Source organism: Lepisosteus oculatus, chromosome 1 (genome assembly GCF_040954835.1).
Source record: "Lepisosteus oculatus isolate fLepOcu1 chromosome 1, fLepOcu1.hap2, whole genome shotgun sequence".
NCBI classification, from domain to species: domain Eukaryota; kingdom Metazoa; phylum Chordata; class Actinopteri; order Semionotiformes; family Lepisosteidae; genus Lepisosteus; species Lepisosteus oculatus.
Genome location: NC_090696.1, coordinates 62,997,762 through 63,014,096, shown reverse-complemented (window position 1 = coordinate 63,014,096; position 16,335 = coordinate 62,997,762). Strand labels below are relative to the sequence as shown.

Here is a 16,335-nt window from a genome sequence, read left to right as displayed (position 1 = left end):
GTGTTCCGTGACTCTTTAGCAGTGCATGAAAAGAGAACGGCTATATGTAACAAACTAGAATCTAGGCCATTTTACATCAATCTTGACATTTTGAGAAAAATGCCAGTTCTTACTGCGTATTGATAAAGATGTCAGAAACAAAATCTGACCAAAAGAGTCCTCCTATAAAATAGGATGCAAACAGAACTTCAGGCTTCATAGCTCCTCAACAATTCAAAGTTATTTACAAGGTATTTTGACTAGTTTTATCGTAGCGGGCGATGGAAATATGTAGCCTTTGCCTTATTCAGTGTTTCACACCAACTAAGACAATATTTTAAACTACTGTAGATAATTCAGAATAGTGTCTTAATTTTATAATAGACTTATGTGGCCTCACTGACAAATTAAGTTTTAAAAGTAAGCACCTTAAAAGTAAGGCAATTTCTTTTAAATAAAAGTAATATTTTCTTCCTATTTCTGAGTCTCAAAAAAAATTGACAAATACCACAGGCAGTGGGCAAAATTCTAGTCCTGAAATGTATAAGTATCGTATACGCCACCTTTCATGATTTCTTGAGACACTTTACAATAACCTCTTACCATGTTTAGAACATAATCAAGGAACATCAATAAAAGGCCACCTCATTCAATTGCTGGTCATGTGGTCTGGGAGGTTATCAGTACACCTCGATGGCAGCAACATTTTGGGAAGACCCACGATACCAATCTGTCTTGGCATGTAACAAATTAGATTTGTTCTCTCCAGGGGTGATTGTCTACAAACACTTCAGCTTCAGGAAGCCTCAATACACAGTCTGGACAGACTGATACCACGATAAACAGCCACCGAACTCAGGTACTGTTGGTGTTACTGAATAGTTGAATTTAACTAACACAACCAAATTTAAAATAACCAAATCTTTAATCACACACCAATAGTGGTGCAATGTGGAATTTCATGTAATATGAAAAGATAAGACTGCTTATGAATTCATTTGAAGACTGAAGATCAGTTTCACAAGCCTCTTTGTGTACATCATGACACAAAACAAATAGCATTGGGTGTATATAGCTTGAACAAAAAGGACATTAAAATAACTGCACAATTTCCAAGTGCGCTCTTCATCAGTGACTTTGAATATATATAAATGACTGCTTTATATTTGAGAATGTTCTGATGGGAATTCCCCTTGGCTTCATGTAATATGCATAAAATGAACATTCTTCTTTTTAAAACATAACATTTTCCAAATCTGACACTTTTTCATTTATTTGCATATTAAGGAACCAATTGGAACTGAGATTAAGGTACAGTTACACCTACATTACTCAAATAAAATATCTTCATATCACAATGACGTCTGCAAGCAGTAGTAGCAAGATGTGCTGTTTCAGAATACCACACAATAAATTGGAGAAATGGGATCAATACGCAAAAACAGCAAACCACCCAATAGCTCCCCAGCTAGAAAAAGCTTTAAAGCAAGGTATCTCTCATAAGCACAAATGTTTGTACTGTAATCCAATTAGAAACATTCAGATCTGTGGCAGGAAATTGAAATGTAGGGTTAAGATAGCTCAACTATGTGATCTGAAATTAGTTTCTTACTACTCTTAAGTGTGTTTACATGTGCTTTACTGCTCAAGCACACACAATTCTTGGAGGAATTAAGGGGAAAGGGGGTAAGTTGACACCTTGTTAACAGTCATCGTTGAGCAAGGAGGAAGGAGACTGAATGCTTTAGCTTGAGGCAAACTAACAAATCTTAAAGGTATGCCAAACACAATGCATGAAGTGGTAACGACTCAGGTCACAGAGACTTCGCTAAGTGAGAGGAAAGAACAGCTTCTCAGACAAAACAGCGCAATTAAAACATGGTCTCCTTCTTTGTGGGCTGCCTATTATGTGCATCAAAGACAACCAGGCTTTCTTCTTCCCCACTGATACAAACAACCATTCGTATGCAGGATGTTCAACGACACATCCCAGAATGCAGAGGGCAACGAACAGATTCCCTGACCACTACTGACTGGTACTTCCACAAATACATTACAGTTATAAGATAAAAGAAATAGTTACCTTTCCAAACCATCTTCATACACACCTAAGGTAACATAAGATGACTTTTGTCACCACTTTTAAAAAAAATTAAAATTTACACTTTTATCTTGATCAGTTTTATTAAATTCCTCTGTGTTCTAAAACAAATGCTGATGTAGCATAGTTTGTAGAAATTCACAAGGCATGACCAGAGAGGCTATCATTTTAAGGAAACATGTTAATGTTCTGTTTCTTTAATGAATATGATTAATATATTAAATAACTGAAAGAAGCAGTAATAATTAGTTTTACACTGGTGAATACCTTTAGGTTTGCAAGATGTCACTGCTACTGACAATTTTCATTTCAACTGTACACAGGAAAATAGTTTGTGGAATGTGCACCTTTTCTGTGCATCTTATATGTCTTAGAACTAAACCAAGTCATCTCTTAACCACCTTTGACACAAACAAACCTTTGACTTAGGTTCTAACATTTACACTGGATGTAGTAATACATTGTATAGAACAGTTTCTTACTTTGTTTTAAACTGATTTAATTTCCAATAATAAACTATTTTTGAAACAAATAATATACATCTATGTAGACATGAGACCAGGAATGTCAGATGTCAGCAATACAACATAAATAATACAACCCCAGTCTCTAATCTAGTATCTTTTTTTTTTGTTTCTGAAAATAAGCAGACAGAATGTCTCTAAATATAACATTTTATATAATGAAAGTTATACTTTTTATTCTTGGCATTGTAATTTAGGTACATGTATATTCGGCAATATTTCATATATATTGCTAGCAAAACAGCAATTTTTATTTTATTTAGCAGTTCCCCCCATTTGAAAAAGTAGGACAGTTTTTTTAAAGGTTGAAGATTGCAGCATAGATGTATAATATTTAATTTGTAGAATATAACAGCATGATCTTGAGTCTCCTGAAACAAAACATGATAAAACTCTCTCTCCCACAGAAGAACATACATTTCACTCTTATTTATTGCCCCCAAAAGAAGAAAGCAGTATAGGAAAACAAGAAAAGAGAAGCAAACATTGAAGAATAATTCATCCTAAATCCTAGTATGAGGTGCTTTCTGTACAAATGACCAAAATCAAAGCAATTACGTCTGTAGATCGTGTTTATTCAGACAGCCTGCTGGAGCCTTTAAAGGTCAAAGATGTTTTGGAACCCTTACTCCCCCCTGTTCCACCATCACCACCCCCCATCAGCTGGCCTCAGTTGAGTTGGAAATATTTAGAAACACCATGATGCACAACAGCAAAGTAAAACGAGCCTTTTAAGGAATTCTTCATTCCTCATATTGCTGTACTGAAAGAGTGGATGGCATCAATAAAAAAAATAAAACATACCCACTATAAATACGTGAAAACATATATTGGAGGTCTTTATTGCAGTAATTTTCTAAACAGTTCTAGACAAAGCTATGTCTTCCACACCAACAGAAAAGGAACCAGACTTTGACAGAGAATGATAAAAAGTTAGGCTAATCTGATCATCAACAGCAGGATAAGAATCACCGATATGTTATCAAATGACATGCCAAACACTGGAAAACAGAGGAATTTTTTTATAAACAGCTTCATCTACAGCAGCGTACATTTGAACATAGTCAAATCAAAGACTGCCTTCTAGTTGTGAACTGTTGAAGTCATAAACATAGCTTGGCCTGCTTTCCGCGCCGCTCTGCGTTTCAATGCTGTGGCGAACCGTGACAGTTTACAGCACTCAACTGCATAATCAAGTTAAACTCTTGTCCAGAGCCAAGAAGGAAACCGTACCCTTATTCTGACATCAATCCTTCATTTCCACTGGAGATGGCAAGATGCTGTAAACTATTGTGTGAGGCCATGGTGTGGCTGAGAAATGATCCCACTTCCACTCAGTTCGAAAAAGCAGAACGCAGGCAAATACTTTAAAAAATAAACTGGGGAAAGGGCATAATTAGGCCTTCTCTGCATTTGACCATGTCATCCAATTCCACAATATTCTCAGAAGGGTGGAATAAAGTGCATTGGGACTTTGTGAGGGGATTATCAAATAGAAATGTGAATAATTTCAGAATTATTCTGAATACATACTGAAGGGAATTGGCTATTTTCTTAAACTGGCCAACAGTGAGACCCACCTGAAGATCAGTTTAACAGAGTCCATGTTATACAAGCTGCAGTGTATCGCATAGCATAAGCACTGAAGTCCAGCCCTAATCTTGGAGAGCCCAAATCCTCGTTTTATAGATGATTTTGATCACAAATCTCTTAAGCCTTGGAAAAACCCAAAAATGATCAATTGCACAACATTAGTGAAATGAAGTATCTTACAGGTCATTTTAGAACAAGAAACATCATTTCAAAAATTTAATTTAATATGTCCCTAACTTTTAAAGCTGAAAGATTGAGGGTACCAATAAACATACTTAGGGGATCTGCTTGAAGTGCCCTAGTATAACACATTATATGTGGTTGTTTATTGACACAGCAAATTTGGAATTCATAACTATTACTGTTATACTATGCGTGTTGAACAAGGAGAATTAAGACCATGTTCACCTGTGAACCACTGCTTATGCAGCACTACAGTGTTTTCCAAGTGACTCATGACCATACTATCCTGAGTACACCTGATCTCTTCCAATCTTGCAAACCAAGCAGGACTGAGACTGGTTAGTATTTGGCTGACACCTGGAAATACTCAGTGCTATGAGCTTTCCACAATAATAATGGTAACTATTTAGACAACATAAAGGAAATAACTGATGTACTAAATGAGTTCACCATATAAGAAACCACAAACATATTTGAAACGCGGAAGAGTTATTACATAACATCAACATAGCAAAAGTTTTTCAGGTTCTAGAAGCACTTAAGATAAATAAGCCCTCAGGGCCTGGTAATATAATGCAAGGAAACTAGAGACATTGCATGTGAGTCATTGATACAGTGCTTCCACAGAGTTGAGACAAGGGGTAGCAGCCATGGAGAACTGCTAATGTCGTGTCCATCCAAACAAAGACTGACAAATCTGAACCAAAAAAATATATGCAGAAGAATAATCTGACTTCTGTGACATGCAAGGCTATGGAACCAATAATTAGAATAACTGGAGGATGGAAATAAAGTCCCAGGGGATAGTTAAAATGTATTTAGGAAAGGTTGGTCATGCTTAACTAACTTGTTAGAGTTCTTTGAACAAACATCAACAGGAAATGGGTATGTACATAGCATAAGATAAAGTAAACAGACTTTCAGAAGGCCTTTGACGTAATGTCTTATAAAAGGAATTATATAGAAGCATAAATTATCAAATTACAGGCAGCAGGCAATTGGGGAAATGCAGGTGATAAGAGACGAATGCTAATATTGGAGCGATACAATTACTGGGGTACAACAGGGATCTGCATTAGAATCCCTACCATCCCTAACTTACATCAAAAACTTCAATGTTGGTATAATTAGTAAAACAGACTGCAAAAGAAAATGTAAAGCTTTATTCCATGTTCAAAAGAAAATAAACACACTTGAAGAATGAGTCCGGGTGCATAGCTGCATCAGCATGCATGGGCTGAAAAAGAACAAGTCACAGGTTTACTCCATGCTGAAAAGAGAAGAAAGAAGGCTTCCGAAGTACCAGAAGAAGGCTCCACAGCCAAAACGTTGTGTTTTCTTTCTTCACTTTTCAGCATGGAGTAAATCTACACTTGAAAGCTTCACAGCAGAAGATTTGCATACACTGCAGAAGCACCAAATGAAACTCGAAAAGGATTTGGGGTATTCAAAATTCTTCCAAGTATAAAGTCCATAAAGTCTATCCAATGGACTTCTTCAGAAACCAGAGGTTACAAGTGGAACGAAGCTATGTGGGAAGGCTTTTATATTCAAGAACACCAGGAACTTCTATAACCAAAGGGCAATGTAAGTATGGAAGAAGATATCTATCCATGTTGTTGAAACCAAAACCCTGATTTCTTTCAGGAAACAGCTGTATGAAATGCCTGCATCATCTAACTACTAACCACCATAGTGGCTAGATGGGCCAAATGCCTTCCTCTCATTTGTTACTTTTTACAGTACAGGTTAAATGCTCACTTGATTTTATGGCACTGACTGGAGGAGAGGAAGATCTTCTACTTATCACACTTTAAGATCACAGGAGCCCTGTGGGATCTGCAAACTGAGGAAGTGCTGTCTGCCTATTTCTCTGGGCCATACGAGGAATTCTAGATATATCCTGTATGCCCATTAAACATCACTTACTTGAAACGTCACTTGAGAGCTCCAGGAGTGATGATTACATGTAATATGGGTCAAAAATGACTTTCTACCAAACACAGCAACAGGACAGAAATACTGCAGTCATGCACAAGGATAACAGGATTATTTCCTCATCAAAAATTTCCAATTGAACATTACAACGACAACAAAAGCTCAATCATGTACATTCAGTGGCTACAATTTCCCTAGATTGTACCTTAAAAAGACTTAGCACCAACTTTTTAAACCATTTTTTATTTTTTATTTTACATCCTTTGAAGACTACTAAAATAGTATCGAAATGGAATGTGCAAAAGTACTCCACAATATCTCAGTTTCATTTTAAAACATTTGAAATGTCAGAAAGTAGTCTAGCAGTGTACTACTTAAATACAGCCCTGTTATTAGACATGATAGGAATCTGCATTTTCATTCCACAAGCCAGGGCAAGTTATTAAAAAAAAACAAAAATATTGTTGTTACAGGACCGGAAACGTCTTCTATGGTATGGTATGATACTGTACAACCATTTTTTTTTTCATTTTTAAAGCTGGGGTTAACATAAGCATTCTTTTTACAGAAAATGGAAAATAAATGAGTTTAGACTTTTACATGATAAAGTAACAGGACACAGCAATTTCTTACAACAAAAAACCCCATAAGATTTCACTTACAACCTCACACACAGGAAACTGTAAAGGAAATCATACAACCTGTAAAATGGAAGTGTGCCAAGCAGCAACAATGTCAGGATATTTTGAAGAGCTACCAAATTTCTATACATTTTTTTCCAGAACGGACAGCATAATTGCTGACAACACTGCTTGAAAAGGTCAAAGAATGAAACAGTCCTTGAGCTAGTGTTTATTTCCCAGAAACATTTGAGTAGAACTTGATTTGTTCAGGAATTCTAAAACACTTATCAACAGAAACCACCAACATATATGATAAGTATTTAATTAAGTTTATTCATTATTAAACAGTCTCTTTTCCAGTGAGGGCCTCAAAGTGATCTTGTAAGACAAGATATGTTCAAGACTCCACAGACTAAAGCAGATGTAAAGGTAAAAATGATCACACTAGTACTCAGAAGGCTTTTTCAATAAGGAAGACAGACATTTAAAGAGAATGGGACACCAACAAACACTTCTATCAGAAGTCCTATTCAGCTGGTAAAGACAGCTAAGTGTGAAAACAGAAACATTTACATTGTAAAAGCCACAGGACAGTCCATCATAACTAAACCACATCTTAAAAAACTCCACAGAGACATGCCTAGCAGGCTCAGACATTTTCAAACTTAACTGCCTAGTGAAAGGCTTTGGTTAAAAAATGTAACAAACCACAAAAATAGCCTGTCCTTTGTAATACCAGTGACTTGATACAAAATTTACAAAGAAGTAAAATGTGAGGTCTTATAGCACAACACCATAATTTAATATGACATCCTTCATTATATTAATTTTATCTCAAGGACTGCCTTGGTCATCCAGGAGCTGCTGATGGTAAATTATTTCAGATTAATAATCATTCATTGCCTTTATTCAAAAACATTAAAAACTGAGCCTGCAAGTTAAGGAAGTTTACTAGAAACCAGTCTAAGGACATTCACATTTTACAGTGCAATATTTATTTTGTTTCTAGCTTCATATTGGAAGTTCCAAAGGAGAAGCTGGTCACTTTCAATTGCACTGCAAAAATCCCGCAGTCAGACCTTCCTGCTGGGACAATGATTTAGAGAAACTTCAGTATGGGGAAATGATTGATTTTTTCAGGTCAGGAAAGGTTTTAACAAAGCAGCAGGGACCTGCCTGATTTTGCGCTCATTCAATACTGCAAAGCAAGTAGGTATGTAGTGGTGTCAACTGTTCTGTGACCCTTCAGTAGCTATAAAACGCCTGACACCATAAAATCCAGAAGAGCTGCTGATTTTATAGGCAATTAATAAACACCAACTAACAATTCTCACAAAAAGGGCTAGTTTGGTTCTTCATTGACTCACCGACAACACATAACAAAGGCACTTACTCCTATCACAGATTTTGCCAAATTTGCTAAACTCTGCAATTTCCCTCATGGGATCAATTAAGTATCTATTTCCCAGTAAAAGTTAGTACTGTCTGCAGATGAGTGATAATTAGTTATTATATGTCATCATAAATACACTCAAAGAAATAACTTCTACACACCACAAGAACTACCAAACATGGTTATATGAGTTTTTGAAGAATTATGTTTTTTTGACCAGATCAAATAATGCACACAGGTGAGTAAATGCAAAGTATAATGTGTGGAGATACTTTTACATGTGTGGAAAAGGTAAACCGATGTGATAATAGGCTTGACTACAGAAATACCTAACAACAACACAACAGGACCATCACTTGAGAGATTGAGCGTGTGAACTGAAAACACAAATTAAATCTCATTACAAAAGGAGCCTTTGATGACTTTTTTTTCCTCCCTTATTATTGAGGCAAAAATGACATCCATCACCACTGAGCCGTGACATGCTATTCATGAAGACCAAATCTTTATTTTGAGTGGGGGGATAGGTCTAAACATGAAAAGAGGCCATAAGAAAAGAGAACACCGTATCAATACAGTATATAGCTTTCACATACTTTATCACATGGTTTGCTTCTAAATTCGACTAACAAAAGCACTAAGTATAGATGCAATTAAGCCTCAAAGAGTAGTGTTGCTTCTCATTTTCCCACCTCTGCTTTGAGGTAATATACCTAAATAGTAAACCCCTGAAGAAAGAATTTAAGTGTTACTACAGTTCTCAGACAGTTACAGAAACAGGACTACTGGGTGGTTTTTGCAGTCTTAGGCAAGCTTTTACAGCTTTAACTAGTTCCAGATCTTTGTCAATTTACAGCTTTTTATCTCCTGGCATGCTCATCAGCAGCACACAACTACATCTCACAATTTCCTGTCTAATTGTAGTAAGATTGAATAAGTACAAGCTACCCTGGTTTGTTTTGCAACAATAATCTAATCTGTTAATGAAATGCATCCCGTTTCAAGGCAGATGTTTAAATTGAATGTTAAATTATTTCAGAATAACCGTCTGCAGCTAACCATTCACACCACCATTTGCTAGAACTAACCCTTTGAGTTGAAATAAGGAAAAACATCTTGTAATTGTATTTATGAACTCTAATAGCACAGCTTCTCCATTACATCTGTAGAGCAGATTTGCATGCTGCAAATCTAAGCATGGTGAGAAGCTGTTATGAAACTGATGCTGTAGTACATCAAACTTTCATGAGAAATCACTAAATGTTCAGAATAGGTGTTTAGTGCATGTCTAAATGATGTGCTATTTATGACTTTCTCACACAGTCTTTCCAAGTCCTTAACATCTTCCATGGCTATGGACCATACAAGTCAAATGTTGAAAACAGATAACTGTGGAGTCTATTCACTCCAATTTGTGATTCTATTCACTCCAATGAGAAAGCTCCTCCAATTACAGGAGCCACAAACAGATCTAACAGACTTCACCAACCAGTTTGTCAAACATTCATTCTCTTTTCCATTTTTACTTCATGATAAATATGAAAATACTATTTCATATCTGAGAAATATATGCTATACTCCTTTGTCAGCTGTATGTTTCCAGCACACAAATTGATTTCAGTGTGCTTACGTTTTTATGCAAAAGTGTTGAACCTGATGTCAAGCATTAAATACCACCAATCATTTCTATTAATTTTATATACCACTGATGCACTCCACCTGACCAAAGGTGTCTAAATTATATTGCAAAAAAAAAAATACATTGCGTTATCAGGCAGTCATGCAACATACAAATCTGATGCGAGGAAGTAGGTTCAGTGCTCTAGATCAGATGTAATGCTCATGAAAACTAACGCATTATGAATTTACTACTATTGTGAAGTAGTATCTAACTTCGATCTTTTTTATTTAGTACCTAGTGGAACTTTTTTTAAAAAAATGAACGTTAATGTTCCCCAGATTTACTTTCAGACTAGATCAAATAATGACTAATATTATAGTGACTAATAAGATTGGATCTCCATAAAACTCAATGAAACAGTTCAGGATTGCGTTAAATGTATACATTACTTAAATGTATACTCTACCGGAGACAAGGGACAAATTGACATTGTGTTATTAAAACGTTACATCCGTGTTTCCTATCAGGTTTTCCAATGTGTAACCAAAGTGGTATGCTGTAGTTCGTATCTAATCCTGTTTTAAATTCTGCTCTTAAAATTAGACTAAACAATCTCCAAGTTTCCAGTAACGATAAGCAACAGTATTTGCACACGAGGCTTTTTCCTAACTCATGTTACTCCAGGTTTTTTTTTTCAAATACATGTTAAACTTTAAAAAGGGGATGACAAACAGTGGCACTATACAGGATTCAAATTCAACTGATATAAATTGCAATGAAGAAAAGGGAAATGAAGGACACGATTTTAAAAGCTAGCCTATATATAAAAAAACTGAAGCAGCATTTTACACTTCAAAACTCGCCTGGTGGAGCATAAGAAAAGAAAATCTATCCAAATGGCTAGTTGAGAGTCCCAAGATATCGACCAAATAAACGTCTCATTGCAACTTCTAAATGGATATTAAATAGATGTCTGCAGTTTAAAAAACTGACCCGGAAGAGAAATAAAAAAGTAGATTTCAACTACATAACACTAACACTATGCCAACAACCACACCGGCCGCAAAAAATACAGTAAAGGGGTGAAACAAGATCATTTAAATGAGTACTTCTGACTGTGTTTAGACGTGGATGAAACTACGTTTTCTCCCAAACGCCCAGTGAATGACATCGACTAAACCACACTAAACATCTAGGACTATGTTTGCCCGTCTGTGAAGTATTGATCATCACATAAAAATTCATCCGATTCTTGGGGACTTCTTTCTATTACATCCAATACCGCCGTTTCATGCCAGTCAAAATATTAGAAAATTGAGTTAAAAAAAGAGTAATTTTCGCAAATAAATGACTAACGCTCGACTGTCAAACCCAACGTCAATTTCATTAGTGTAAAACCTCAAGTCTGTTACGAGTAAAAATTCGTCGCCCCCGCCCCTCCACCCTCATCAGTACAACTACTTCCTTGTCGTCTCTAATATTTTTTTTTTAAAGCGCAACACCAGCAGGTAAGTAAACAGGAACCTACGGCTTGTACTCCAAAAATCAATCGACGTCCACTCGCCGTGCCAACTCATTCACCCCCCTCGCTCACATTTAGGGCGATCAATTACAGAATATAAAGTTAAATAAGATTACACAACACCTATCTGCGCGAGTTTACATTTTTTTTAGAAGGGGAGGTACAGCAGTACAGCCGTGCAAGGGTAACAACGACACACTCTCCCCTCCTTAGAAAAGGAGAATAAGTGTATACTTACAGGGTCACTGTTCCGTTTGGTAACGTCTCCGGTGGCAATAGCTGATCAAGTTCTATGTTGCTGCAGACCACTTTCCCCTCCACGACTTGGGTGGTTTTTCCAGTGCTTTTTGGACGCTCCTCGCTGGGTTTACAGCCGAGGGGTAGAGCCGAGCAGCCACTTCCAAGAAGCAGAATTGCAATCACTTGCAAAAAATTCTCAGCGCAAACGTTCTTCATGTCTAATTAATAGTTATAAATACGCATGTTTCGAACAAGACGACTAAAATGCAGATGTTACCATCGGAACAATTTTTTTTTAATCCCGAACTGCTTTAACGTTTGTATTTTAATCCGCACTGACGGCCTGTGCGCACCCTATTCAATTAAAAAAAAATCAAAGAAAAGCCTTCGTTTCAGTCATTTTGCAAGCTTATTGTCCAACGTGGAGCCTTCCTCGTCCATTTTTGCACGGGTTTCGTTGCATGGGCTCGTTGTCAGTCAGACAGCCAGGTTGTCTCGACATCCCTTTGTTTCCCAGGCGAAGAGACTTAACCACTCCATTTCTTTTTCCAGCTTTCCGGTATCAGTGGATAAAAAAACGCTGTATACGAAACTGACCACCTTCAGAAAACTCCAACTGTTTATAAAATTTAGACCTCAATTATTACCCACATAATAGGAAACCGCAATTTTCTCTTTGTTGTCTGCATACCGCGCACTCGAATCAGGAATCTTCCCTATTCCGTAAGGAGACAGCTGCAGTCTTCCCAAGATAACACATTTAAACTTCAGGAAATGCGATCACCGAAAAAAACTTTCTCAGTTAAGTAGTTCTGTTGAAAAACAAAATAAAAAATCCCGATTGTTCCGCAAGTTCGCGCTACTGCACATTGAGCACACAAACGCAGTCGTAAAGAGGCTTACTTTCAGCTCCCTTGAAGTTTTTCTTTTGGTCAAGTAGAAATATTCCAACATCCAGAAACACGTAATGTATGCAACGTTCCCTCACTTTTAAGATTTCGCTTTACAGCTCAGCTTTGTTTCTACACGTGCACTTAAACTCTACAAAAAAAAACCAAACAAACAATTAAGTCGCTTTTTCAAATTGTGCCTCGAATTAAAATGTGCTTGATGGACCCTCCTTGGTACACAACGCAATGCTTCTGTCCATACGATTCACAAGCTTCTCATTGAGAACTCCACTCTTCCAAGACCTGCCCCGGGCTCCATGTTGAAATTCCACCCCCTGACGTCATCACAGGTCTGTCCTTTTAAAGACAACCTCCATCCACCAATATTTACACTTTCGAAAGAATCTGCACCCCTTTATATATTGCTGTTAATGAATATAATTGATCTGATGCTTGGTTTTATTATTTTGCGTCGTTCGTGTATTTAATTTAGTTTTTTCGTCTTGTTCTTTTTTTACAATGACATCTTCAAATGAATCACAGCTAGTATCACAAATAAAGTTTGCAGATACCAGAAAATAATCGTAAAATGTATTGTATTAAGAACTCACATAGCCTGCTTTTCCGGGTAAACTTGGAAACACACAGGCATTATATTAACTTGAAAAACTTGATTATCTCAGTCCAGTATCTTTTCTGAGTTTAGCAGAGTAAAATAAAACCCCGGAGGCCAAAGTCTGTGGATACCACCTTGTTCACAATGGTTACAGAAGTTTTGCCATCAGGAGTTTTGGAACTGTACTTAAGTCTTTTTGATATATTTGGGATTAGTTGTTAAAAAGTGAGGTAGGGAAACTGTAGATTTTGTTAAAATGGGATGTGAGCTGGCATTGTTTTTATCTGCATGTTTGTTTCTTCAATGTACAGCTCTTTATTGATTTTTTTTTTAATTTCACAGTTAACATATTATAGTTGACATACTGTATAACAAATAATCTAGCTCAACACTGCCTGTAAAGCTAATTTATAGTGGGGTCCAATCCTGCAAACAATCCAAACTAAATGTGGAATTATATAAAATCAAAAACAATTATTGTAAAAGAGCACTTGAAAAGACAAGTAAAAGGAAATAAAAACAGATGTTGGAGGATACAAAGAAAGGGACAGACTGGGTCATTTTCATACAACTATCGCTGTTGTGTTAAATGATCGCCTGTATTTGCATTATAAGATAATTATAAAAAAGAAGTGACAAGTGAGACAAATTTTTCAAAACACTAATGTGATGTTACTAACAGACAGTTAAATGTTGTTGTTTTTTTACTATTATGTTGTAATTTTAGGATTTGGTAATTTGTCTTAAAAAACATGGTTAGGTTTATGTAACAGAAAAGTTGTATAAATACAGTACCTTATTCCTTTTGGCCATAGAATGGAGTATGAGAGAATAATTCCTGCTCACCTTAAAAATATTTCATACCGGATTGTATTTTGAGAAAAAAAAAAGATCTTTGAACAGGGTTCTACCCAAGTGAGGTGGATTTACTTTGTAAGCAAAGTTTGCTTTTTGAGTAATCTAGTTTGAAAATGTCTAGGCAACAGGTCACAAGTAAATTATGTTATGATTAGAAGATTATATTATGTTTGCAACATATTCTGTAGGATATATGTATTCTCAGACTGACAAAAGAATTTCAGAGGTCTTAAAGATGCAGAGGTCTTATCGTCTTGAGTCCAAGGAAACAGTTATAGGTGCATTTTGTAAACTCTGTTTTATAATTTAATGATTGGTGCTAGTGTTTTAAATTGATATTTACCAGGTAAGTCATTTGTGAAGAAATTCTCAATGACAATCTAGAGATCCATTTGGAAGGCATTTACTGGTGCAATTTGAGTAAAGTACCTTGCACAAGAGTAAAACAGTAGCGTCCCACCCGGAGGCTGAACAGACAACACAGCATTTGTGCTGCGAATTCTGAAAAGCCTAAGAAACCACAGAACAGTTACAGAGCTATATACACTGGCACACTTTGCAGCAATAAAGTTGCAAACTACCTGACTGCTATGGTGTGTTGACTACACTTAGTCTTTCATTATGTTATTTTATCTTCAATTAAACAGAACAAAGTTAGGAATTATGTAGCAGCGTAATTGTCTTTTGAGAAATTCTTAATTATTTTGTACAGTTGTAGACTTGTAGTTTTTCACCCAGATCCTCGATTGCATGTTATGTTTCTGAAGTAGACATGGCTTTAGTCACTGCCATGTTATACATTCCACTGAGCAGCTAAGAATAGCTGGGATAAGGATAAGCTTTATCGTCCTTCTACTTGGATCAGAAATCTAATTCTGTTTAATTTTCATTGTCCACTTTCACAATTAAAGTTGAAATTATTATGTATTACAAATTAGGGCTTTTTTTTCCCTTTAGGGTCACTCGTCAGTGGGGTACTGAGCATTGAATTTGGACAGAGGATATTAGGAGACCTTCTCCGATGTTGACCAACACAAAAACAACTGTAGTGTTTAAAGTTGTTCCTTGTCTTACAAAATGAAACGTAATTCAAACAAAATTTTAAGTTGCACCTATTTATAATGGCAAGCCAGAGGATGTATAGCACTAACATGTAAAGCAGGTATCACCAGGTATAAAGATGAAAGTAAAATGTATTTTCATTGTTGCTTTGAAATATAAAATAAAATATTGCACCTCAAAGAAGCATTATTAAATCTCTTATTTTGTATTAATGGCCTTAGAGTGTACCAAAAATGATGGGCATAGTTACAACTTAATGAATATAATACAGAGGCAGTAAAAATGACTCAATCTTATATTAATAAATAGCAAAATTAATCTGGAAATTTTGATTATCATACGACAGAACAGGTTTCAGCAAACTGAACATTACCATTTTCTCTCAGATGTCATCAGAGTTATGTATGTCATCATTGCTCCATTAACATGGATTGTGCTACTGTATTAATTTTCCTCTATACGTGTTAGAAAAAGTATTTCTGTATAAAATGTCACCACTCATGATTTAAAAGTAGCATCTTTATTCTTTATCCTTCTTTCTGCAGTGTTGTCCCTTATTCCAGCTTGCAAGGACAGAAAAGAACGGTGTTATTGTTTCATTTTGTTCTTGTCCATCAGCCTGAAGCATGTGATTTAGGGATTTCGATAAATTCATTGATGTGTCTCAACACAGCCTGTTTTGTTTGTAGTCCATCACATACATCTTTGTTGGTTTCAGCTTCAATGAAAAAGAGATCACTTAGCTGACTTGAAAGCACCAAGAAAAGAAAGAAGCGCAGGGAAACTATCGGGCATCTTACTCTTTCTTACAGCTATTCATAACCTGAGCAGAGACCATGTGGGAGGATATGAAGGGAGTTTTATTCACTCTCACAATGAAAGCTCTTATCTCGACTAGAGATTTATTTACATGAAGAGATGACATCACGTTCATTGGTTAAAATGAATCTTGATCAGAAAAGATGACATTTTGTCAGTTTCCAACTGCTATCTAGCTGTAATAATAATTGACCCTTTTCTTTATCTCTCCTGCTGCCACGTATACTGTACATGCATACAGAGATATATGGTTCTTGTCAGCCCTCATATGAATTCTGGATAAGGCAAACTGTGTCTGTGCAGGAAAAGAATTCAAACAAAATTGCCATGGATGTACCCAAAACAAGGCCAATACAAAAAGTGGAAAGATGAA

The 16,335-nt window shown here is 36.1% G+C and overlaps 1 protein-coding gene across 1 annotated transcript in view; it reads right to left on the bottom strand.

Moving 5' to 3' along the window:
- Positions 1–12,928, bottom strand: part of adgra3 (adhesion G protein-coupled receptor A3) — a 49,379-nt gene extending 36,451 nt beyond the window's left edge. Inside the window, exon 1 of the mRNA XM_069191155.1 lies at positions 11,716–12,928. Within this exon, the coding sequence (XP_069047256.1) occupies positions 11,716–11,933 (218 nt within the window). The 5' untranslated portion in view covers positions 11,934–12,928. The remainder of the gene's footprint in view (positions 1–11,715) is intronic.
- Positions 12,929–16,335: the final 3,407 nt, after the last annotated feature.